At 35.9% G+C, this 27,394-nt stretch overlaps 1 protein-coding gene across 14 annotated transcripts; it reads left to right on the top strand.

Annotated features, from left to right (window-relative positions):
* Window positions 1–8,392: 8,392 nt before the first annotated feature.
* On the top strand, window positions 8,393–26,067 carry LOC131367839 (alpha-N-acetylneuraminide alpha-2,8-sialyltransferase-like). 14 transcript variants are annotated; one of them, XM_058413516.1, is made up of 19 exons: window positions 8,393–8,616; window positions 14,390–14,437; window positions 15,755–15,808; window positions 16,072–16,113; window positions 16,402–16,455; window positions 17,688–17,741; window positions 18,103–18,156; window positions 18,418–18,471; window positions 18,733–18,786; window positions 19,044–19,097; window positions 20,192–20,245; window positions 20,625–20,678; window positions 21,140–21,193; window positions 21,503–21,538; window positions 21,722–21,802; window positions 22,938–23,082; window positions 23,174–23,286; window positions 23,416–23,508; window positions 23,994–24,162. In XM_058413516.1, the coding sequence occupies exons 1-19, from the start codon at window positions 8,531–8,533 to the stop codon at window positions 24,154–24,156; spliced, it is 1,347 nt and encodes a 448-aa protein (XP_058269499.1). In that variant the 5' UTR covers window positions 8,393–8,530; the 3' UTR covers window positions 24,157–24,162. The 14 variants fall into 14 exon arrangements, with proteins under 14 accessions (XP_058269499.1, XP_058269385.1, XP_058269422.1 ...); XM_058413402.1 differs by lacking the exon at window positions 23,994–24,162 and adding an exon at window positions 24,169–26,067 and having other exon boundaries at window positions 8,402–8,616; XM_058413439.1 differs by lacking the exons at window positions 18,103–18,156; window positions 23,994–24,162 and adding an exon at window positions 24,169–26,067 and having other exon boundaries at window positions 8,402–8,616.
* Window positions 26,068–27,394: the final 1,327 nt, after the last annotated feature.

Genomic DNA, 27,394 nt, shown 5'->3' with positions numbered 1-27,394 from the left:
TACGTAGATCTTTGATGTTATGTCTACTGTCAAAGTTTTGTCTTGACAGTTACAGTCGCTTCAATAAGAAATGCTTTCAGAAAAATTGATTTGCTAAATGGTAAAAATCGACCTGATCAAAATGTAGCATGTGCAATTGACTGCGAATATGACCATGAACATACAGGGGCCAGAAAAATATGTGAACCCTTAGTACCGTCAACTTATCAAACACAATGTGCTCAAGCCAACAACACACAAGCAATTATAATCTACCGGGCCTTTATTAAACACATCCCATTAAACATTTACAGTGCTGTGGAAAACATAAGCGTAACACTTGGATTTAATAATTTGCTAATCCTCCATTGGCAGCAATAACCTCAACCGAGTGTTTCCTGTAGTTACGGATTAAACCCCCACAATGTTCAGGATCAAATTTGGACCATTCTTACTTTCAAAACTCCGACATTCTTAGGGTGTCTGGTGTAAGCAGCTCTCTTGAGATAATTCATTGAGGGTACTGGGGTTAAGGACTGGACTCTGACTTGGGCACTCAAAAGGCAGATTTTCTTTTTTGAAGACATGGATTTACTTCAATGTTTAGTCAATGTCTTCAGCTGCCGTAAAGCCACCCTGGTGTCTTGATAAACTGGGAAATGATTTTTCCCTCAATGATGGTAAGTCCTGAATAATCCACATAATAAGTCCATAGTCCAAATAATTTTTCTTGTCATTGTACAAGGAGGCCTTTCATAAAGGCAGAGGTATTTATTGATTTAATATATATATATATATATATATATATATATATATATATATATATATATATATATATATATATATATATATATATATACACTATATTGCCAAAAGTATTCGCTCACCTGCCTTGACTCGCATATGAACTTAAGTGACATCCCATTCCTAATCCATAGGGTTCAATATGACGTCGGTCCACCCTTTGCAGCTATAACAGCTTCAACTCTTCTGGGAAGGCTGTCCACAAGGTTTAGGAGTGTGTTTATGGGAATTTTTGACCATTCTTCCAGAAGCGCATTTGTGAGGTCACACACTGATGTTGGACGAGAAGGCCTGGCTCTCAGTCTCCGCTCTAATTCATCCCAAAGGTGTTCTATCGGGTTGAGGTCAGGACTCTGTGCAGGCCAGTCAAGTTCATCCACACCAGACTCTGTCATCCATGTCTTTATGGACCTTGCTTTGTGCACTGGTGCACAGTCATGTTGGAAGAGGAAGGGGCCAGCTCCAAACTGTTCCCACAAAGTTGGGAGCATGGAATTGTCCAAAATGTCTTGGTATGCTGAAGCATTCAGAGTTCCTTTCACTGGAACTAAGGGGCCAAGCCCAGCTCCTGAAAAACAACCCCACACCATAATCCCCCCTCCACCAAACTTTACACTTGGCACAATGCAGTAAGACAAGTACCGTTCTCCTGGCAACCGCCAAACCCAGACTCGTCCATCAGATTGCCAGATGGAGAAGCGTGATTCGTCACTCCAGAGAACGCGTCTCCACTGCTCTAGAGTCCAGTGGCGGCGTGCTTTACACCACTGCATCCGACGCTTTGCATTGCACTTGGTGATGTATGGCTTGGATGCAGCTGCTCGGCCATGGAAACCCATTCCATGAAGCTCTCTGCGCACTGTTCTTGAGCTAATCTGAAGGCCACATGAAGTTTGGAGGTCTGTAGCGATTGACTCTGCAGAAAGTTGGCGACCTCTTCGCACTATGCGCCTCAGCATCCGCTGACCCCGCTCCGTCAGTTTACGTGGCCTACCACTTCGTTTCTGAGTTGCTGTCGTTCCCAAACACTTCCACGTTCTTATAATACAGCTGACAGTTGACAGTGGAATATTTAGGAGCGAGGAAATTTCACGACTGGATTTGTTGCACAGGTGGCATCCTATCACAGTTCCACACTGGAATTCACTGAGCTCCTGAGAGCGACCCATTCTTTCACAAATGTTTGTAAAAACAGTCTGCATGCCTAGGTGCTTGATTTTATACACCTGTGGCCATGGAAGTGATTGGAACACCTGATTCTGATTATTTGGATGGGTGAGCGAATACTTTTGGCAATATAGTGTATATATATATTTTAATGGATGATATTGTATTATTAACGAAGTATTGCTAAACTTTTGTGAAATGTCTGTTTGTGGTGTTCCTCTTATCACTTGCATTATCTGCATCTGTCTTTTTTTCCTTCTGTCAAAGTAAAAAAAATAACACGGACAAAAAATGCAGCTTGTCAGGTTCGCAAGAAAACTACAACACAAATGTTCTTTGTCCTAAAAACATTCCTGCGGTGGAAAAGTATTAAATATATAGTACAGCTCATAGCAAGCTTCACCATATCACCAGTTATACTTTTTATACATTATCTAATCTGATCTGGATTGTCCAGTATGCCCTGTGAATGAGTTGTGATTATAGAAATTATTGTGTATTTGAATGGGCATTAATATAAATAATGAAGTATAAAAAATAAATATATTACAACAGGAAGTGGGTTTGTCAAAGCTGCTGTTATAGTAAATACTGAACTGGTTATGCAATCCATTTCCTAATTCGTCAGTTTGTAAAAGGGAATGAAATGGATTTCCTGTATATAGGGGGGAAAAATGAAATAGGTTTCATAGTGTAAAGAATTCAGTCTTTCTCTAGACTCATTTCAACACATGCCTTTGAGGTACTGCGTTAAAACCAGAGAACATGTATGACCACATGCTTTTTCTTTTCTTGTTGAATCAGTATTATTATAAATGCTTAGTCATGACTTTATCCACACGTAAGACTAAGAGTCAATTCAGACATTATTAAGGACACGAAAGACGCTGTGTTTATATGAAACAAAACAGATTTGAATCAAGATATGGATAGGGGGAACTGCACTTTTATGTTTCATTTTTAATAAAAAGTTTAATTTGTTTGAGACTATAGGTATGCACTGGAACTGGGATCTCCCGTGATGGGATTTTTCACATGGCAAACCTTATGCCTGGATTGTTTATCCATTACTGTTTGCACTTCCAGCGAGAGCACACTTCTTACATAGGCAAGACGCAGCGCCAGAGTTAGAAATTTTGCTTTTTTCGGCAAGGAAGTAACACATAATTGCTGCCAGCATAACTGAAACCACTATGATGTCTTTTCAAGAGACTACCTAGTTTGTACTCTGTGTAATACAACAAAGACATCAAAGAAATATAATGTTTGTGAAGCGGCTGTAACAGACATACATTATGTCTGTAGCCCAAGTCTAAATACAAGACCATTGTCCAGCAGCTATGCGGGCTTACAAGTTTACTGAAAGAGCGCCAATTCCTTTTATATTTAGGAAATGTTTTCATTTCTTTATTAGAGCCCTCAGCTCTGTTATTTTAAGGGTTGTTTTCATTAATGAATTGGAGTCATTAACAGTAGCTTTGAATGATCTGATAAGTTTTGACTGTCATTTTACGAGTTTAAAGATTTTTTTGTATCATGGTGGCAGATCCTGACAAATATGCTGTCAAACAATGCATCATAATAGCCACTGTGTTTGCCGCAGACGGAGTACAGTAGAATTACATTTGTACCATCTTGCCCTAGAGGTTGCTTTTCAGAAGGTGGAAGAACTTATTCCAGTCATACAGAAATATTTGCTTGGTGTGAAAAATGTCCCAAGGCACAGAAAGTGAAAAAAAAAAAGAAGGTGTGATCTGGAATGAAAAAGTCAAAGCCCAGATTTATATCCAAATGAAAAGCTGTGGTATGGTCAGAAAACGGTTGCCTACCGATGGTCTCTGTGTAACTTGGGAGAAAACTGGAAAGTTGGAGAAAAGATCATGCAAACATATCCCGGATGATTCAATGCTATAATCGCTGCAAACTTATTGCCCTTGTGGGATGAATGATAGTCAATTAAGTTGAATTTTTAGATTTAAATGTAGAATTTCTTTCAATAATTCATTACATTTTAAATCATTCTGATTACATTTAAAGTGTTTATTTAATTTTATTGCTTTAAATCTGATACCCTAATATGCTTAAATTTGATGTCACATCACACAGCAAGAAAATATTCAGGATATTCCTTTAATTTAGTTCAATCCTGCCATATTAACATTTTTGTTATAATCTATTAGTGGGAAAGAATATCTGTATTCTAAATACACTGTTTAGCTGTACTAATCCCAGTCAATTACAATGGCAAGAAAAGATTCACAAATTCAACTAAACTGTCGGAATATCACGTGAGAGGCTTATCCAGTGCAATGACAATGACTAGTGTTTGGTTCTTTTGGCTGCCGGGAAACAGTGATTAAGCAAGAGCAGGAAGAATGAGAGCCTAGTTGTCTGGCTGGTTTGATTTAAGGTGTGTTTTGGCTTGGAATTGGGATTTTTCTATTAGTCATAATATCTGCTAAAATCATTTACCAATAGCAGTATAATATTATATCATTTTTTAAAAATCTATTTATATTTATAAATATTATATAATTTATAACTTTCACAAGCTATGCATCCATTCAGTTCAGCATGCTAAGATTTTTATCTGCATTCATTCAGAGTTCAGATCTCTGTCATGAAATAACCAGTAGCAATCACGTGGCCCAAACCAACCTGTTTGCTGTCTGGCATACTAGACAAGCGATTGCCTCTGAGAACAAACATGGTTGATGACACAGGAAAGAAAATACTCCTGTTGAAAGTAGCTCTGTTAAGGGACAGTAGCTTCCACACCGTGTGGTCTCTTTTCCAGAATAACTTCACCTGAGGTATTTCTGACACCAGATCATCCTCACTGCCGAGAAAGTAACTTTCTTACCATGTTCTATTTTCATCAGCCATTGTAGGATGTGGAATTTTTCTGACATGCTGTTTAGTTTGTAGCTTTTGTGTCACAAAGATTTGCGTAAAAAATCAGTCAGGCAGATCCACCATGACAGTAGCGTCACGTTTGAAAGCACACTGTAAATAACCATTTCTCTTAGGAATGTCGAAAGAAAGTTTTCAAAAAAGGATTTGCTGATATTTGCACAAGGGGAAGTAAGGTGTAAATGCAGGAATTAACAGAAACGATGCAAGAGCATTTACACATACCTGTTCTTGCCGTGACCTGAGGCTAAAATGGAGAAACGTTTTTCACAATTCAGGCACAGAGCAAGTTGAAAATAAATACAAGTCATCAGGGATACAGGTTAGAAAGTATAATATTAACAAACCAAGGAAAATACACTGATTACTCAAAAAAATGACAGGTTAATTACATAATCATTGTTGTTGCTTTTGTTGTCGATGGTGTTGTCGTTTTAGTAGCCAACAGAGTGAGCCGAGAAACCTGCAGAGTGGAGAAATGAGGGGAGAAAAGAAGGAACCCTGACTCTATTTGTCCTTATATCACTAACCTCTTTTTCTACTTGCTTCAGATTGAAAGTCAAAAATGGACAAGCCCCCCACTTACTGTACACGATGGCACATATTAGCCCTGTTCAGCATCATGTCCCCACCTTTTGTGTTTCTTCATTTGCACTTAAAGTTTAGTTCTATGTTTGTCCAAAGTCACCTGTACTTTTTTTAGTTCTGTGTAGCACCTCTGATCCATTTTCACTGATTTCATTTCACTGCTGTGTACTGCATCAGCTATATATGGTTGAAATGACAATAAAGCTTCTTTGACTTTGACTGGACTTTGAAATGGGCACAAAAAAACTTGAACTGTACCACTTTTTTGTTATAAATAATAACTTATTGTACTACTCTATAGCATGGTTTAATTTATATTCAGTGGCCGTTTTATAATGGTTAGGGTTACCGTGGAACTGGAGCCATTGGTCACATGGGAAAATTTGACCAATATTAGATGCCAGTTCATCATGACACACACACACACACACACACACACGCACACATACAGTCATTGGACACTTATGGTATGCTTAGCATAGTTAACCTTTAAGGTATTTGGCAGACACCATTAATCGAGACTGACTTACTTATATCTCATTAACAGCAGTTAAGGGTTAAGGCTCTTGCTCAAGGTCCCAGTGACAGTAACTTGACAGGTCACAACCTTTCAGTACATAGTCCATCATCCTAACCTCTGGAAACAAGAGACCTCAGACTAACACAGATATATTTAGCTTGATAGTATCCTCGCTCCTTTATGAATGAGATTATTAGTAAATTCTTTAATTTGCTTCCGGTATAGGCATATGTAAAATGCTGTAACTGTAAGTGCAAGATGAAACAGAAATGATGATTGGATACAAGTAGTCTGTGTAAGTTACTCTGTAAATATTTTTAGAAAGTCCTGGCAAGCAAAACAAGCTATCCTGGAGTTGATCATGCAAAGCAAAAGTGGTTATTAACTCGAATGGGTTTAATTAGATTTAATTGACGTTGCTGCTTAGCATGTCATCAGTGTTTCATCAGGAAACGCAGTCTAACAAGCAGGACTTTTAGAAAGCAGCATCAGAAAATAGAGCTTTATTTTTCTTTAAGCATATTATCTTAGTCCTAAAGTAACATTAGTGAAAATAAATAATATGTGGGTAGTTATATATAAATAAATAATATGCGGGAATGTAACGTCTGAAGTAACGTCTGAACCAGGCTGACAGTTTATGGTGTGTAACTGTCCAAATATTGGATGTATCAACATACCTGTATAATCCAGACAAAGCAAACTTTAATAAATGATCATCATAAATTATAAATTTGTCAGGGAAACTGTATTCGCACCTTGCTGATTATTTCCTGGTGCTGACTTTTATACATTATATAGAGCCAAATGTGTATCTTTATCTACACTGTGATACCACACTAAGCTTGGCAAACCATGTCGTCATAGAGTTGCTTTGAGCACATTGTTTTACTGGAACATGTTTGGGTTTCTTACAGTGCATGTTTTGGGGAGTTAATGGAAATTGTAGTGAAGGGAAATTGTAGTGAAGGGAAACTGTAATGAAGGGAAATTGTAATGCTATTGATTGACATTGTGTGCTTCCAGCATTGAGGCAACAGTTTGAGGAAGAACCACATGAGTGCGATGACCAGGTGTACAAATACTTTTTGCTGTAGATTGTATATGATTATACTGTATATTGTATCTATAAGTGAATGCAAAGGTGCATCATGTCCCCAAAAGTTCTGCTGAGAATTTTATTTAAACCTTTTTTGTTGCAATCATTTGTAAAGATTGTATTATTGTCAATGTAAATGACATTACAGTCATACCCCGCCCTTCGTCGTTAACTGGTTCCAAGAGACACGACGTAAGTCGATTTTTGCCGTAAGTCGGAAATGCCTCTATAAAGTGCTGTATATGTTCCCTATAATGACTATGAATGAATATATGTATTTTTTTATTTTATAAAAAGAATTTTGTTTAGTTTGGTTTTATTAGCCATTTTTCATCGTTACTATGCGACAGAGGGATCGACGCAATGTTGTGTAAAGCGCCGTAAATTGGATTTAATATTTCAATTTAATAGGATTTTAAGGATGAGCAACGTAAAATCGGAATCGACGTAAGTCGAAACGAAGTAAAACGGGGCACTACTGTATTATATTTGCTTTCTAGATGTGAACACTGTTACACTTGCATTACTTGAACTATAGTTTACTTCTAATAAAACTTATTGTAAGTAAACATATAGAAATTCGTAAAATAAATGAGAAATTATTGTAATTGAAAATGAGTTCTATACAGAGAGAAATAATAATGAATTAGTGATCACCTGCAGTAGGTTTTCAGTCACAAGAAATAGATCTATTTCTTGTGAAAACTATTACAAAACTATTACAAAAAAGTAATTTATTATTAGGAATTATTATTAATTCCTGTATTATTATCTTTTCCTATGCCGCTATAAAACTGACTCTTGAAATAAAATGACCTGTATGTGTATGGACATGTTGCTCCTCGTGTTGAAAACCCGTCCAACAACAGACTTCCATGACTTAATTCAGCTTCAAGCACTAATAGTAGTCAACAAATCAAGAGATGAATCAGTTGTTAAAAACAGACTTGACTGAGTTAAGAATCCAGAAGCTTATGATTTCAACAGAAATAGACCAAATTAACATGACAGACCAAGCCATAAAGGACTGTCATGAATTCACTGAAGCGGTGAGTTCACAACAGGAGTAAGAATAGAGACACTGTCAGAGAAAAAAGAAAGAACAAGAGCATCAAAAACAGGGAATAGGTCAGGCAGGTAAGCTGAAAGAAAAGAACATACAAAAGAGTATGCCTTAAAGTAAGGAAGTGCAGTGTATAGTAGGAACAAACTGTACAGGGGGAGGTGGGAGGGTAAGGGGGGAATGAGAGAGAGAGAGAGAGAGAGAGAGAGAGAGAAGGTGTGGGAGTTGGGAGGGTGAGGGGGGGAATGAAAGAGAGAGAGAGAAGGAGAGAGAGAGAGATACTGAAAAAGAAAACAAGGAATGAAGAAAAGCCAGGTGAACTCAGTATCAGTGTGTGCAGACTCATGAGCAAGCATTCAGAGAGAGCCACGGAGAGATAACCAACACCTGTATCAGTATGAAGGCTTTGATTTTAAGGCTGCTCTCCGTCCTCTTTTTCACCTCTTTCTGCAGTGTGTTGCTTTGGCACTACCTTATGCAAAGGTGAGTGTTCCTACTTCTGTACCCGTACTCTATTTTGTCACAGAATTGCGAAATATTAAAATACATCAGTGGAATTTACAGCTATAATCAACCAACCTGTTTTCTTCATTTCTCTTTTTTTTTTTTTTTTTCCATCATAAATAAAATCAGCAAACATTCAAAAAATGTTTACTACATAGAAAATCTGTTAAAAGTTTTAATTTTTTTTTCTAGATGTAAACAATCTGGCCACTTTTACACTTAAACTGAACTAAAGTTTACTTTTAATAAAACCTACTGTAATTTAAGTAAACTTATAAAAAATACTTACAGCCTCAGTGTCATGACAACCGGAGAACTGAGTTGTCAGTAGTACTGTTTTATGTGCAATATATTTGTGTAATATATTGAAAACAACAACAACAAAAAAAAATCAGACTTCCTGCTTTCCCAGAGTCAGGGAACCATGTTTTTCCCCTTTACATCAGTTTACTGAAAATAGTACATTGTTGTATGTATGCATTGTATTGCATTAGCTATCTATCTATCTATCTATCTATCTATCTATCTATCTATCTATCTATCTATCTATCTATCTATCTATCTATCTGTCTATCTATCTATCTATCTATCTATCTATCTATCTATCTATCTATCTATCTATCTATCTATCTATCTATCTATCTATCTATCTATCTATCTTGATTAAAGTTTGTTTGTGTCAGTGGACTCTGAACTGAGTACTGTATTCAGGATGATCAGCTGCATTAAAGTTAGTAGAATCTGTATAAAGGGATAAATTTTTTTGACTCTGTCGTTCCATCCAGACCTACTAAAAAGTACACAAGTGATAGTGTCTTATGCTGTGAGGGAGGTGGTGAGGAGTGAGGAAGAAATTCTACCTAGCAGACTTCTCTGCTTCACTTCTTTAGAACCATCTCAGTCAGGTGTAGAACCATCTCAGTCAGGTGTAGAACCACCTCAGTCAGGAGTTTTAGGATTTGAAAAAGTCATAGTTCAATACGGATGACACATAATAGGGAAGCACGCATCCATCACATCAAACGTAGCTCGAGCGTCTCGGAATAGCAATGGCACACGCCACATGCAGTACATAGGCAGTAGTTGTGAAAAATGACCTTCCATTTTCTTTTAGTGATCAGGTTGCAACAGTTATTCTGTTAGACTAACCACAGCTTGTGACACCTAGCCACAATAACATGATTTATAGTTAGTGATTGCTAAGCAGAGGAGGACAAAGTACACTTCTTTACTTGAGTAAAAGTACAGATACTACCAGTCAAACATTATTCCATTACGAGTAAAAGTTGTAAAGACGTCATTCTGCACTTCGAATTTCTCCTGGAAGTAGTAGACCATCCGGGATTTTTTTGGAATACTCTTTTCAGCATATACTACGATTTGGGGCATACTAATTCTATTTTCGAATACTATTTAGGACAGATATTGAGAATTTAGACGCAGCATACGTTTTTGAGTGTTAACTAATATCATTACCAATGCGTTGGTGGCAACTAGGCAAACAAATACATTAAAAAAAAAACAATTGCCGTACCATACATATTTCATGGCACAGGTAATATCCATTTCAAGCTTTTAGCAGAAATTAAAAGTAAACATATCTCAATATGCATCCACAGGTTGGATGGAGAGTTTTTGTGATCTGTCTTCATCCATTTTGTCACCAATTGATCAGAGTTCAAAAAATGATGGAAAACCGCTGAACTTCACGACATGTGACGCTACAAGAGTGAAAAAAAACGTAACTACTTTCTACTCAACGACCTTGACAGAAATGTAGTGGAGTAAAAAGTACAGTGTTTGTCTTTCAAATGTAGTGAAGTAACAAGTTTCCAAAAAATATAATAATACTCAAGTACTCAAAAAGTGCACTTAAGTACAGTACTCAAGTAAATGTACTTCGTTACTCTCCACCTCTGTTGCTAAGCTCAAAGTTTTTTTTACTCTCCAGTTTCTAGTTTCAGAGTCAGGATACTCCATTACTGAAAGTAAGTAGTAGCTCAGTGGTTAAGTTGTTGTGCTACTGATTGGAAGGACATAATCCCAGCACCACTAAACTGCCACTGCTGAGTCCTCAAACAAGACCCTCACGTGTTCAGTTGATAAATGTAAATCGCTCTGGATTAGGGCATCTGACAAATGCTGTAAATCTAAATACCTTTTTCTTTTCTTTTTTTTTTTACTTTATATAAAAAGAAATCCAAAAATTCGCTCAGTAATTAGTACTGAATCTGTAGAAGTCTCTCAGAAGTTTTGTCTTTGAGGTCTGATGATCTAGTGAATTTTCCCCATATATGTAGCTGGTCAGAACCACTCATTTGGTGTTTTTTTATATTCTAGAATCTAGAATAGAGAGGTTTGGGAACTGTCTGTACATTTTCTATTAAATGAAAAAACAAAACAAAACTAAAAAAAACATCTCAGGAAAGTTTGGTATTAGCAGAGATAATGTTTTTAATCCTACTTAGTGGATATGTCAAGCAAGATTTTGACTTTTTACCATGCTATATTCAGCTCATGTCTCTTCCGTCACATTATCAATTGGTGTAATACATTTGATATTTGTGCGATACAGTACTGGAGGTAGTGTAGGGTGTAAAGACGAACACAAGACACGAACGCTGGCTCTCTATATTTTAGTGTCCTTTATTTATTCAAGGTCACTGTAAAATGTTCAAGAAAAGAGTTTAAAGCTTGGAAACAATCCAAACAGCTATGAAATGAGTCACAACCTTATCATTATTTCAAGTTTGAGTAGAAATGAACATCAAGAAATGGTGTCCAATCAGATCTGAGTCGGATTTATGAAACTGTTGTATGACATAAAAAAATCTAGCAATGGTTTAAGAGCAAATTGTGACTCTAAATGGAAACAAGCCAGCACTAGGACAAATTTATCCTCATATACACCAATAACAGGTGAAGTGAATAACATTGATTATCTCCTTACAATGGCACCTGTCAAGGGTGGGATATATTAGGCAGCAGGTGAACAGTCAGTTCTTAAAGATGATGTATTCGGAGCAGGAAAAGTGGGCCAGAGTAAGGCTCTGAGTGACTTTTACCAGGCACAGATTGTGCCAGGTTAGATGACTGGGACAGAGGATTGGTCTTGTGGGGTGTTTCCAGTTTGTGGTGGTTAGTATCTGTCAAAAGTGGTCAAAAAAAGGGCATCCGTTGAACTGACAATAGGGTCATGGGCTCTCAAGGCTCACACTGCATATAGGAAACTTCTGACTGAACTTTTTCACAAACTGCTGAAAAAGTTAATGGTGTCAGAACACAATGCATGTCAGCCTGCTGTGTATGGCGCTGTGTAGCTGCAAACAAGTCAGATTGCCCATACTCACCCCTATCCTCCACCGAAAGGATATATAATGTGCTCATGAGCATCAGAACTGGACATTGGAGCAATGGAATAAAGTGTCCGGTCTGATGAACCATGTTTTCTTTTCCATCATGTGGACAGCCGGGTGCATGTGCGTGACTTACTGGGGAAAAGATGACACCAGGATGCATTATGGGGAAAAAGGCAAGCAGGCGGAAGCTGTGTGTTGCTCTGAACAATGTTGGGTCGTGGCATTCACGTGGATTTGACTTGGATACGTAATACCTCCTTAAACATGTTTGCGGACTAAGTACACCCATTTTTTGCTACAGTATTCCCTAATGACAGTGGCGTCTTTCAGCAGGATAACGCTCTCTGACACACTGCAGAAAAGTTGTTCAAGAATAGTTTGAGGAACATGACAAAGAATTTTAAGGTGTTGATTTGGCCTCCAAAATCAGATGGAGCAACTATGGGAAGAGCTGGACATTTCTGCGTGTGACATTTCTGTCTGCGATTATAAAATTTGCTACTATTATTATTGTCTTTAATATGGTTACATTTTTAATTGTTTCAATGACTGATTACTTTGGTTTCGGTCAGTTAACAGCAAATCCGTCATCTACACATGACGAGTTTGTTTGTGAGTGTAGACAGCTTGGAATTCAGCTTGGAATTCTGCCTGGAATTCGTGGACTTTCGCATTACCTGCATTACACTCGAGTCCCATGATTGCTCGAGACCCAGCCCTGTTTAAAAAAGTATGTTTAAGATACTGTGAGTTTGCTGAATGAAAAAGGCCCCATTCATCATTGTTTGTGTTCTTGTATATAGGAATAATTATATATATATATATATTGTGTGTGTGTGTGTGTGTGTGTGTTTGCAATATCTTCCTCGTCATGAAGTATCATTCAATGCTGGTAGGGTAGGTTAAGGATATATGAACATCACTGAGTCAATTTATTTGCCCAGTGTCTCTCAGAATGGCAAACACAGACTCACTATATGTAACCAGAGTCAAAGTGGTATCTGTCAGAATATTTAAAAGTTGCCTTTTAGAGTTTCTTCTAATTTGACTTGACTTGTCTTTATGTATTAACACAAGCAAGCAGACATTTTATTTAACTTTTTTGTCACTTCTACATTTTAACAGAAATGAGATGTGTAATGATAAATAGAAAAAACCCGCTGTTTCTAGGAAAATACGTGTCAGTGTTAGAGAATGTCACCAGCTATGAAAATCATGGCAAGTTAATGCAACTGCATAAAATTCCAAACATTTATTTATTTATTTATTTTGACAAAAATGAATGTCATTACTTCCAGGATCTCACTGCACAGCTCTGTGGTGTTGGGCCTCAAGGAGAGCATTTGAAAATGGAACATTTCAGTCAATGACGCCTGGTCTGCTAGCTGGATTATGGATAAAAAATGTGAAGTAGAAAACATGCAGTTGCTTATCTCTTGTAGTGACAGCTAAGTACTCAAGTTAGTGCCAAGAAATGACAAGAAATAGTAGCACAGGCAGCTTAAAATGGGAGAAACCGTAAAATGTGACTAAGAATTGAAAATCCTCTCTTCATGAGCTCACAGGTATGATAGCTTGACCAGGACCCAGTTTGATTTGAACGCGTGACTATTTGCAAAGTTTTCTCAAAATTTCTGACCTCTTAAATTCAAATTCAAATTCAAATTCAAATTCAAATTCAAATTCAAATTCAAATTCAAAATTTTCAACTGTTTGAATTTTTACAGATTATATGATTTTCTTTCAACTATGAGAATTTAATTTTACTTGAACACGACACGGAACATTGTGACCAAGCATGACCCTAAGGACTTCACATCTCAAGACACACACACACTGTGGCACTTTATCATGCTTACAGTAACTTTTTACACACATTATCACTGCACAGTAAATGCCAAGCTCATGTGCTCATCTGAACGTCGCCAAGCCATGAATCACAGTGTTTCTTCTTCTGTTTTTTGTTTTTTGACATTTCAACCTCCGTGTTCTGCCTCACGTGATTCCACTTGTGCCTCGCTGACTCTTTATCAAAAAACCTTGCTTTATGTATTAGATTTGTTTATCTGGTATTCAACTAAACAGCAACTGCTTCTTTTTCCTACCTTATGACAGTTCTATTATCATGTGATGAAGGAATTTGATAAAAAAAATATTATGATAGAATATTGTGGTGGTGAATAATTGTTACACTATGCTGATTTTTTTTACGTTAAGACTGAAGGAATAATAAACCACAGCCAAAAAAGAAAAAGAAAAACAAATACAAGTTACCTCAGGCATCATTTCTCATCGTAAAGTAATTTTTTTGCGTGTGGATTTTTCTTACAAATAATTTGTCTTTCTCTTTTTTTCTCTTTCAACCTAACCCTCAACCACCCATGCACAACCAGTCCTGCAGGTCTGCAAAGGCCACGTAATGTAGGGGAACTGGATAACAGGTAAAACAGGCTGAACATGCATGTGAAAATGAATATCATGAACTTTAATCATGTACAACCATTCCAAGTAAAGTATATGAAATCAGATAAGTGACTTATAAAATGAGGTAAATCAGGTTATGAATACCAGGATTGAGTAGAGGGACATACAGGCCAAGAACAAGCTGTTCTTGTGTGTGTGTGTGTGTGTGTGTGTGTGTGATTTAGATTACTCTGATGAAATGCTTATCTGTGTTACATTTAAGCCAAAAAATAATTTGACTTGGGTTGCTTAAAATCCTTTAATGTTCCATGCAACCGTTTGGTAGAGTCACTATATTTCATTAATAAATTTTTATAACTTAACCCAAGCTGATTGGGCAACCATTTGGCAGAGGCCTATATTTAAATAATTATGGGGTCTGTTAAAAAAAAAAGTTATATATTTTTGTTATTATTGACCGAATTAAATACAAAGTAAGAATTTTTCCATTGCTTTGGACATTAAAGGGTTGAATTTTTTCAACATGTAAAATAAATTTTAATTGTAATAAACTAAAAGTCAAGCTTTTTTTTGGTTGTGTGTGTGTGTGTTTTTTTTTTATTATTTATAATTGAACATGTTTGTGGGTTAAACAACAGCAGTTTAAACTATATCTAAGAAGGGTGCCAATATTTATATTAACCATATAAAAATATTTTCTGTTTATATTCTGAATTCCCTGAATATACCCGTCTTTATAGATTGCAGTAAATATTACTATTTTACACTTAATCCTTTCACTTTTTCTTGGTCTTTAATCTTTCCTTTTAACAGGTTTACACTCTAAGTTTTCTTGAATTTTAGCACTCATTTACAGTCTCATTAGTATTAAGTGATAAGATGTATGCAAATGATTTTTTTTATTTAATTTAATTTGCACTGCGTTTGGTTTTTGTCAGTAAATGATGATTCTTGATTAAACTGTTGTTAAACGTAAGAAAATGAGGCGTTTCTAAAACACACATTTTTGCTGTTGTTTTAAATTTCATTCTTGGAAAACCTACTGGGGTGCTGATAGCTCAAGTGGTTAAGGCTCTGAGTTGTTGATCTGGGTTCAAGTACCAGCACTGCCAAGCTGCCACTGTTGGGGCCTTGAGCAAGGCCCTCAAACCCCATTCCCCGCACCTAGCCTCCCATTTCTCCAAGGGGACTGCATCATGGCTGACCGACCCTGCACTCTGATCCCAACCTTCTAAGGATGGGATATGTGAAAAAGAATTTCATTGTATGTATAAGTGCAAATAAAGTCAATTTAACCTTCATGTTATTTTTTTTTTTTTGGTGTCACTTTACAGTGCTGCAGCTGCCAGGGCTCCACTCAACATTAAAGGGAATAATCCATACAGGAAGTAAGAATGCAACAAAGTTCATGGACATGTCGCCTAAGTTTGTTATACAAAAATATTTGCATTCCATTTACACCTTTTTAAATTCTCTACATTGTGAAAAATCAAACCTAGAAATAGATTATTTATTTATTTGTTTGTTTGTTCACTCGTTTGTTTGTTTGTTTTATTAAATGTTTTCAAATGAGGTGTGCAAAAACAAATATTTTTCAATACTTGAAATGTGGAAAACCTTTAACCCGGATGTTCTCTCTGTCTCCTTCTAGGGTCATCATTCGTGTTGTTAAGAAACGCCAAGGAAAGAGCAAGTGAGAACGCAACACACTCTTTCACGATTTCATAAAAACAACAACAACAACAACAACAACCATTTTTGCTTTTTTATTTAAAGGACATCATTTTAAATTGTCTAAAATGTGAAAACCTAAAAAGAAGATTGTTAATTATTATTAATTGTTTGGTGAATTAGAGCAATCTCGATTTCATATTATTACACAACGGCAAATTTATTATCGATCTGATTAGAGGGCTTTGAGTTAAAACGAATGCTGTCTTTGAGTGATTTTTTTTTTTTTTTTGTATCTGTCTCCTCACAGTGACGTAGCTGTCAGAGTTCCATTCAAAGTTAAACAAAATCCTGCAAAGAGCAAGTGAGAATGCAACACTGTTCACAGAAACATTACACATCTCTGCTGTTACACAGAAAGATACAGTAAAAGCCTACAATTGGTATCCGAGCCATATGTCTTATATAACTTATATATATGAGTTATACAGAGGGAGTTAATGTATAATCAGTACTTTAACCTTTAACCTGTCAGAGAGAGATATAAGAAAATATAGAAGAAATAGAGGTGGGATTACAAAATGTCCTTAAAATGTTTTGCCATTTAGGAAAATCTTAAAAATTCTACATTTTTGTTCTTGTTCTTGAGTTTTTCTTCTAATCATAGTTGATAACTGATAAGAATCTTAACAATTAAACTTAACAAGTCTTTTGATAAGTCGAGAGTTTTATATCGTAAGTTATTATTTCACATAACACTGTTCACAGAAACATTACACATCACTGCTGTTACACGAAAGCTACGCTAGTCCGGCAGTGGTATAAGTGTCATATATCTAAATTTTAGACTTTAGACTACAGTTATATAGACGGAGTTAATGGATAATCAGTATTTTAACCTTGCCATTGCTTTCTTATTGTGTGTGTGTGCATGTGTGTGTGTGTGTGTGTGAGAGAGAGAGAGAGAGAGAGAGAGAGAGAGAGAGAGAGACATGTTATTAAGATATAATAACAGGAAAATGGCATCAGTGAAAGTGTTATCTTAATCTAGTGTACTTGTGTATAGTTAAAAGCTGTTCAGCAGGATACCCTTTACCTTAAGAAAGTATAGAAGGAATATCATAATTGATAAGAATCTTAACAATGAGCGAAAACTTAATAAGTCTTGATAAGTCGAGAGTTTTAGATCGTAAGTTATTATTTCAACATGACACTGTTCACAGAAACATTACACAATTTAATCAAGGATCAAGGATTCAAGGAACAAGTCAATCAAGGAATTTGAATTGTGCGAGGTTTATTTTTGAGTCTATTCACAAAAGAGTATTTATATCATTTGGGAGCCATAATAAAGGTAACACGTGAGATTTGCTGCGGAAGTGTTCAAATAAATATATATTAAACACCACCAAAAAAATAATAATAATAATTCTGCCTGACAAAATTTTACCATTTCAGAGAGTATATATCTCTTGGAATTCATGCTGAATCAGCCTAAATACTCTGGGAATATATTGTATAAGTTCTCACCATTAATGTGAACTAAGAAATTATTAAATATTAAATATTACATTTTCTGTATCTGTCTCCTCACAGTGATGCAGCTGCCAGCAATCTAGGCAAAGTTAAACCAAATCCTGCAAAGAGCAAGTGAGAATGCAACACTGTTCACGGAAACATTACACATTACGGCTGATGGCTTTTTTTTTTTTTTATTAAATCACATGGTTTTAAAAGATCTAATCTTTAAAATTGCAGAAAAAAGTCTGTGAACTGAGAAATGATTATTATTATTAAATATATACTGAATTAAGAATTGTTAGAAATCACCATTTTCTGCAAGAATTTAAGGCTAATCTAATCTTTAAGCTCAAAATCTTTAGCAGTCTAATCAGGCGCATGTATCACACCACATATTTAGGCTTTACGGTTAATACCAATGCTGTCTGTGAGGTTTTTGGGCTGTAGTTTGAACAAATCATCCAGTGATTCTGTATCTGTCTCCTCACAGTGATGTAGCTGCCGGCAAGCTAGGCAAAGTGAAACAAAATCCTGCAAAGAGCAAGTGAGAATACAACACTGTTCACAGAAACATTACACATTACTGCTGATGGCGTTTATTTATTAAATCATGTGGTTTCAAATTCTGTTTTGTAAGAATCTAAATCTGATCTAATCCTTAAATTCAAAATCTTTATCACTCTAATCAGGCGCATGTATCACACCACATATTTATGCTTTACAGTTAATAGCAATGCTGTCTGTGAGGTTTTTGGTCTATAGTTTGAACAAATCATCCAGTGATTCTGTATCTGTCTCCTCACAGTGATGCAGCTGCCAATGATCCAGGCAATGTTCAACAAAATCCTGCAAAGAGCAAGTGAGAATACAACACTGTTCACAGAAACATTACACATTACTGCTGATGGCGTTTATTTATTAAATCATGTGGTTTCAAATTCTGTTTTGTAAGAATCTAAATCTGATCTAATCCTTAAATTCAAAATCTTTATCACTCTAATCAGGCGCATGTATCACACCACATATTTATGCTTTACAGTTAATAGCAATGCTGTCTGTGAGGTTTTTGGTCTATAGTTTGAACAAATCATCCAGTGATTCTGTATCTGTCTCCTCACAGTGATGCAGCTGCCAATGATCCAGGCAATGTTCAACAAAATCCTGCAAAGAGCAAGTGAGAATACAACGCTGTTCACAGAAACATTACACATCACGGCTGATGGCGTTTATTTATTAAATCATGTGGTTTCAAATTCTGTTTTGCAAGAATCTAAATCTGATCTAATCCTTAAATTCAAAATCTTTATCACTCTAATCAAGCACATGTATCACACCACTTTACATTTAATACCAATGCTGTCTGTGAGGTTTTTGTATATATATGTATATATTTTCACATCCTCAAGTGATTCTGTATCTGTCTCCTCACAGTGATGTAGCTGCCAATGATCCAGGAAATGTTCAACAAAATCCTGCAAAGAGCAAGTGAGAATACAACGCTGTTCACAGAAACATTACTGCTGTTACACAGAAAGCTACACTAAAAGCCCACAATTATACAGAGGCAGTTAAGGCATTTTTACATACTGTCACTTGTCACTGCTTTCTTATTGTGTGTGTGTGTGTGTGTGTGTAAGAGAGAGAGAGAGAGAGAGAGAGAGAGAGAGAGAGAATCTTATCTTAATCTAGTGTAATTGTGTATACCCTTTACCTTACAGAATTTCCTTAAAGTGTTTTTGTCGTTCAGGAAAATCTAAAAATTCTACATAAGAGTTTTTGTTCTAAGAATCATAACAGTGTGTGAAAACTTAATAATTCGAGCGTTTTAGACAGTAAGTTATCATTTCAACATTTATGCTGCTGCCAAAAATAAAGAAGTGATTCTGTATCTGTCAAAACAAAACATTACCCCTACTGCTGTTACACAGAAAAACACCCGGTTTAGCATTTAAAAAAAAAAAAAAAAAGACCAAAAAATCGCCTTATTTCTAATTCCCTAAAATGTGAAAATCAAACCCAGGAATAGATATAAAGTGAATTGCAAAATGGTTATTATTAAATGTTTTTTTTTTTTTAATTAGTTGTTCAAAAACATAGAGAATAATTACTCTTTTACTACCCAGTTTGTCATTTTGTCAATCATGTAATTATAAATTCCCAAAAATTTGACAATTACACCAAAGAATTAATTTTTAAATATTCACTGAGTTTAGAAACATGAGAAATAACTAATATTTGCATTAATCCAAGTCTAGTCGAATCCTTTAAGACCCAGTTGAATTGATTTTATTTGTATAGCACCTTTAATAATGGACATTGTCCTAAAACAGCCTTAAAGAAACATATAAATTCATACATTTAAATTGAAATTCATCGCTAATGAGTGAGCCGGAAGTGACGGTGGTGAGGAAAGACTCCCTGAGACGATATGAGGACGAAACCCTGAGAGCAAACAACAATTCCTCATCTGGATGACACCGGATTGTGGCATTAAAAATCATTTCTCTTTTATAACTCTATGCTGTAGAGTCAAAGATTGCAAAAAAATGCAACCTTTTTTTGTATCTGTCTCTTCACAGTGATGTAGCTGTTAACGACCCGGACAACGTTAAACAAAATCCTGAAAACAGCAAGTGAGAGTACAATACTGTTCACTGAAACATTACACCTACTGCTCCAAAGAAACACCCAGTTTAGCATTTTTTCTATTTTAATTAAGTCGCATTATTTATTTATTTTTTATTTAAAACCAATGAATAAGTGTAATGTGAGCTGAGAAATGGTTATTATTAAATGTTTTCTGAATTTAGAATTATTTTTCCAAAAAATAACCTCATTTCTCATTCCCTAAAATGTGAAAATCAAACCAAGGAATGGACATAAAGACGATTGAGAAATGGTTATTATTAAATGTTTAATTAAATGAGTTGGACAAATAAATAAACATGGACAATATTACTCTTGATTTCTATTTGATTGTTTAAAGAAACCTTTTTTCTCTGTCTCTTTCAGTAACACAGCTCCCATCAGCCGCCGCCGTGTTAGAATAAGACGTGTAAAGAACAAGTAAGCCTCGACAAATCATACCAATTCATCTTTTATTAAAAAACAAAATAATAATAATTAAGAAAATAAAAAAATTAAATAAAAAATCATATTCAGCGTTCTGGTTTAAATGACAATTCAGCTGTCTAAATGTATGATGAATGATCTAAAATGTAAAAGCTGAAAATAATTTAATATGTATAAAGTAATATGCATAATGTAAACAGTTATTATTAAGTAATCTAGCTTTAATCTTATCATAAATACTCATTATCTCTCTAATTAAGTACGGGTATCCACCACACCACAGATATATGCTTTCAGTTATAAAAATGTAAAGTAAAAAATTTAAAAAATTGAAGTTCTTAAATTTTCTTAAGTTTCTAAAGTTCTTAAAAAAATTCTTTTATTAATATAGAAATGTCTACTGTTTTGCCAGGATCTAAACCTAATCTAATCTTAAAAGTCTGTTTTCCTCACAGTGATGTAGCTGCCAGTGGTCCAGAAAATGTTAAACAAAATCCTGCAGAGAGCAAGTGAGAATAGAGCACTCTTCACAGAAATATCTCACCTACTGCTACTGTTCAAATCACCTCATTCTAAACTTTTGAAGATTCAACCAAGGAATATATAACATAAACGGAAAATTAGTTATTATTAAATGTCTAATGAATTGAGAAACGTTAAATAAGAATCAAAATAAAATAGAAATAAAACATCTAAACCTCTAATTATTTGCCTGTAGCACAACATATATATGCTTTAACAGTTTGTACTAGCATTGATTATGAGTCTGTTATCCTTACTCGTGGCACTCTTTTACCTGATTCTCTGTCTCCTCATAGTAATGCCGCTGCCAAGGAAAAGGTTCCTGAAATCAAGTAAGAATTGATTTTTATATCTATACAGAAAGCTTAGAAAGTTCTAGTGACGGTCCATAGAAGAAGCTAGTATTAGTGTCCTATAATCTGACTTTCAGACTTAAGTTATACTGAAGCAGTATTTTCACCTTCTTTTTTTTTTATTCACTGTTTTCTTATTGTGCGTGTGTGTTTGTGTTTCAGTCAAAGTGAAATTATTGCAAACCTGTTAGCAAATTACACATCCATATGGACCAAGCAGGAGAAAAACCTTATATCCTTTAGGTAAAAAAAAAAAAAAAAGCACACAACACATCACAATTTAACAGTAGCTCTTAAAAATCTTAGGTTCTTAATAGCTGATAATTGTGCTTATATCAGGGTGTGGTTGTGGTGTGAGAGGTGTGGGGGAACTGAGAGGATTTTTCTTCCTTTTTTTGGTAGAGAGAGAGAGAGAAAGGAGAGAGATAGAGAGAGGTGGGCTATTGATGGAATAATTTTATCACAGTGCAAGCAGGAACTTGTCTCTTAGATGTACCACACCTATAACTATAGAGAGACTGAGAGAATGAAAGAACAGAGAGAGGGAGAGAGAGAGAGAGAGAGGGAGAGAGAGAGAGAGAGAGAGAGAGAAAAGAGAGAGATAGAGAGAGTGCGCTATTGATGGAATAATTTTATCACAGTGCAAGCAGGAACTTAGATGTCTCTCAGAACGTCTCTCAAATGTACCACACCGTTAAATTTAAGAATGAGAACAACAATGAGAGAGAGAAAGAGAGAGAGAGAGAGAGAGAGAAAACAAAAACGAGAGAACAAAAGAAACTGAGACAACAAGAGAACGAGAGAAAGAGAGACTGAGAGGACAAAAGACTGGGACTGAGAGAGACAGAGTGAAAGAGAGAGAGAGAGAGAGAGAGAGAGAGAAAACAAAAACGAGAGAACAAAAGAAACTGAGAGAACGAGAGAAAGAGAAACTGAGAGGACAAAAGACTGGGACTGAGAGAGACAGAGTGAGAGAGAGAGAGGGAAAACAAAAACGAGAGAACAAAAGAAACTGAGAGAACGAGAGAAAGAGAAACTGAGAGGACAAAAGACTGGGACTGAGAGAGACAGAGTGAAAGAGAGAGAGAGAGAGAGAGAGAGAGAGAGAAAACAAAAACGAGAGAACAAAAGAAACTGAGAGAACGAGAGAAAGAGAAACTGAGAGGACAAAAGACTGGGACTGAGAGAGACAGAGTGAGAGTGAGAGAGAGAGAGAGAGAGAGAGAGAGAGGGGAAAAATTCCTGCCGTGTTGTTCATTACAAATGAAATATTGTAATCTCTGTCATATATAACAGTATTATTTCTTAAATAAGATCTATAGATTTAGATCTATTTAAATGGTGAGTACAGAAAAAAATAAAGTTTTTTCTTTTTTAGGTCACTTCTAAGTGACAGTAGCGATGCTATTTCCAATGCAACAGTTTCACAGGAAAACTCACCAGTAGGCAAAACATTTACATTTGATGGAGATCCTAAAAGGTCATTGGAGGTGACTCCTGCTCTGTTCAACCTATTTCCTAAGGTACTGTATGAGCATAAAATACAATATATGATTTATATTTAAAATGTGTTCATGCTAATGCGCTCTATACCATGTGTGTGCATGTGTTTAGGAAAGCCCATTTAAAACTGCCCCATGGGACTCGTGTGCTGTTGTGGGCAACGGAGGAATCTTAGCCAACAGCAGCTGCGGGAAACAAATCGACTCTGCCTCATTTGTCATCAGGTCTGCTTCTGATAATTTCATGATGTGATTGAAGACACAAACTTTCACTGAGATCAGATTACACAGACACCAAGACGACAGAGATGAAACGAAAGAAATTAGCTAAATCTCTCTCTTTTGTTTTCCCAGGTGTAATCTTCCACCACTGAGCAATGGACATGAAAGAGACACGGGAAACAAGACAGACCTGGTCACAGCTAACCCAAGCATCCTGGTTGAAAAGTGAGTCTTAGGTTGTGTGTGCAGTTGCGTTTGTTAGTGTGTGTTTATTGAAAGACAAGTGGAGTCTTTTATTGTGGGGTTCAGATCTAATGTGCTGAATGGAATTGTTTTATACTGTTTATATTAAATGTATTAATAGCTAAAGGGTTGTTTGGATCATTGGATATCCAACCATCCATCCATCCATCCATCCATCCTCTACGCCGCTTATCCTACAGTTGTCTTAAAATATTTAGAATCATCATTCATTGGCAACAATTTTTTTGCTGTGACATAGAGAAAAAAAACAAACAGGAAATATTTTTTTTATTTTTTAATATTTATTTATTTGTTTGTTTGTTTGTTTTTAATTAATATATTTAACTTATTTAATTTCTAGATTTAGATTATTTAATTTCTAGTTTTAGATTATTTATTTATTTATTTATTTATTTATTTATTTATTTATTTATTTATTTAACTAATTAACTTGTTTATTTTTATAGTTGGTGGTTAACAAGCAGATGTTATACTTGCAAGACTGGCTCTTGTATTCCGACAAAATTAATAACATGTTGCAGATGTCGTAAATCTTACACCATGCACTTATTGCACTTCAATCTCTTACATGCTCAACTCAGCAACAAGCACTTAATGGACGTAATCTGAAACTCTTCGCAGGTACCATGCATTAAATGAGCACCGGCGGTCATTTGTGGAGAATATTCAGATATACGGGGACGCTCTACTCTTCCTGCCTGCCTTTTCATTTCACCGGAACACGGCGGTGTCCCTGCGTGCCCTTTACACGATGGAGGACTTCAACAGCCATGGTCCAAGACCTGTCTTCTTTAACCCGGAGTACCTGAGCAACCTGGCAAAATTTTGGCATGATCAGGGGATTCATTCATTGCGCCTCAGCACCGGAATCATGGTGGCCAGCCTGGCACTGGAGCTCTGCAACAATGTCCATCTCTATGGCTTCTGGCCTTTTGGAATACACCCGTACACCCAGCAGCCGCTCAGCAACCACTACTACGATGACCGACCAGTGAATAAGAGAATGCATGCGATGCCAGCTGAGTTTGAAGCCTTACTGAATCTCCATAACAAGGGCATCATCCGTCTGCACCTAGACGAGTGCGAACATTAAAATGCATGGAGTGACCTCTATTAGACTGTGCCTTAACATAAGTATATATATAAGTATATTGCACAGTTGGTGCAAGAAAAGAACATTGAATTAATTAACAAAAGCTGAAGCAGGTACTTCTTGGTATAAAGACTCTGTAAAGATGAAAAAAATCAGGGAGAAATTCAGATTCAGTATAGTTTTATGGTAAAGGAAATGCAATTTTGATCTATTATTTATTGATGGTCACACTGTGGAGCAATGTAAAAACCTTGCAGTTTTAGCTACAGAGCGTTTCCTGTTAGGAAGAAATAACAACAGCAACAGAGATGGGAACTATGTGATTATCCTATGCTGGTCAAAGAAGTGTTCTTCAGTTGTTTTTTTGTATTTTTAAGAATATTTAAGATTATCTTCAAAATTATCTTTAAAACGGTTTTACACTGGAACTCTTTCTGAAGTCAGTTTTTTACTTACACTTCGAAAGGTTCCTTTCTGAGGTAAGATTCTGGTTGGATTTATAAGCGTAGGAAAGCGTAGGCATAGCTTGCTTAGAAGTTTTACATATTCTGAGATATTTTCTAAGATATTAGCTTAGCACAACTTGCGTGTAATTATTTAAGAAAAGGTGAACTGCTGAAATGTTGTAAGTGTGGCAGGACATAATGAAGTATCATTTAATGAATAATTCAATCTTTTTGCTGATGAATTTTTTCTACGTTGCTAGAGCACATGGTGCTCGAATTGAACTTTGTAGAGCATACAGCACCATATAGCATTGAGTAGGGTTTTCCTTGCTAGAGCAGTAATGGAGTGAACGCTGGGTCTCTCAGACTGAAGGATGTCTATTCATACACAAGTATGGAATAGTACAAAAAGGGCCAGTAATGTATATGATATCAAATGTACTGATAACTGTGATACACACCGTAAAATAAGGTACGTGGCCGCACTTTATTACGTATGGCCTCTAGTGGACTTGTTTTGGGGATGTGCGTTTATAATAAATGCACAATTCCTCAATATCATTCTTCATAGACTCAAATACACACACACTACAGCATAAACTGTGTATTTTGAGGTTTGAATGTATTTTGATGTATGTTCCCTGAATGAATTAATGATTTACTTAAAGATTTTTACTTACAGTAATGCTGTCATATGATCATTCCCTTCAAAAATGTGATGTGGTTGGATTTTGTTTTATTTCAAATGTAAAATTATGTATTAGTGCTAACTGATTCTTTAACCTTAATGACTTTTTTTTATTTACTTACAACAAATTGTGTCACTGTTGCCTTAAACATGTCGTCACTCCTCCACTCTGTAAACGGCGTGATTGTACGACGACGCCTTATTGAACAGTTAGTTTTGGGTGTTGGTTTGCTATTTTTGTAAGGAATATTGTTCACTGTAACTATTTTCTTAAATATATCTCATAAAAGATACTTTGTGCCATCAGTCTCTGTCACGGCCAGGATCCTTGCCCTAGGCTGTTCGTGGTGCACGTGCCCACGCTAGCATGCGGCTGAACGCAGACCCAAACACAGGATTCAGCGATACGCTGCTTTTATTGACATGAAGACATGACATGGAAAGACGAACAGGAAACGAGACATGGCGTGGTTAAACAAGGAAAATAAAGACGGAACAGGTAACAAGATCAACTCAGGAGCATAGACGGACTGGAACCACGGAACGGATAACAGTAAACAATCACGGACAAAGACAGGCACAAAAGGATACCTATTTATAGGGCTAGACATTAGGGTAAACTGGGTACAGGTGAGACAATCAGGGGAGAGAACAATAGGACAGGTAATCACAAGACACATGAACAAGCAGACTTCTCGGGTTCACCTGCCAGCACCTTCCTCAGGCCTGGAAGGGAACAGTCCAGCAGTTCCTGACAGTCTCAACCCTACACTTATATTAGGGTATACCAGAGAACCAAAACCAAAGACCAGACATAATACTAAGCTTATAACCCAGAGAACACCATAGTTGTGTCGTTAGCATCATTCTATGGAGATGTTTCTGTGCAGCTGGGAATGGAGCTCTTCTCAGGATCGAGGGAATCATGAATAGCTCCAATTACTAATCAATTTTGGCAGCAAAATTGCGGGAGAAATATTTCAGCTTCCAGCACGATAATTCTCCAAAAGCTTAAATCAGAGTTGGCAAAGGAATGGTTTCAGAAGAAGGTGATCGTTGACCTTCAACTGCAAAAAACATCAAATAAAATGCTCACTTATAAAGAGAGAGAGAGAGAGAGAGAGAGAGAGAGAGAGAACAAGAATAAAGAGTACTATATGCACAGTAGATCCAGTTTAATAGATCTGGAGCATTCATACAAGAACAATTTGGATAAAATTGCCAAAACTATGCACTAAATTGGTAGACCTCAGACTCAGAAAGACCGAGTGCTGTGTTTCAAGCAAAAGCTGCTTTAACAAAGTATTAGTTTAGGAGTGTGGCTGTGCTTTTTTTTATTTTTTTACTTTTCTATTTCTATTTTTTTTTTTCTATTTATTTTTTCACTCGGTTGGTTGCAAATCACATTAAAGCTGGAATAATATTTGACTTGATTAATTTACATTCAATTTATTTATTATTTATTATTTATTTATATCACAAAACCCTCCAATTTTAATTGGGTGTATAGAGTTTTTATATCCAATGTATAAGATCAGATGCACATCTCTGTAGATCAGTCAATTTTTAAAACAATGATTTCCCAAATGTACTTTGTACCAAATGTACTAAATCTTTATA

The sequence above is a fragment of the Hemibagrus wyckioides genome, linkage group LG02, assembly GCF_019097595.1.
Source record: "Hemibagrus wyckioides isolate EC202008001 linkage group LG02, SWU_Hwy_1.0, whole genome shotgun sequence".
NCBI classification, from domain to species: Eukaryota; Metazoa; Chordata; class Actinopteri; order Siluriformes; family Bagridae; genus Hemibagrus; species Hemibagrus wyckioides.
This window is presented reverse-complemented; position numbering and strand designations above follow the sequence as displayed.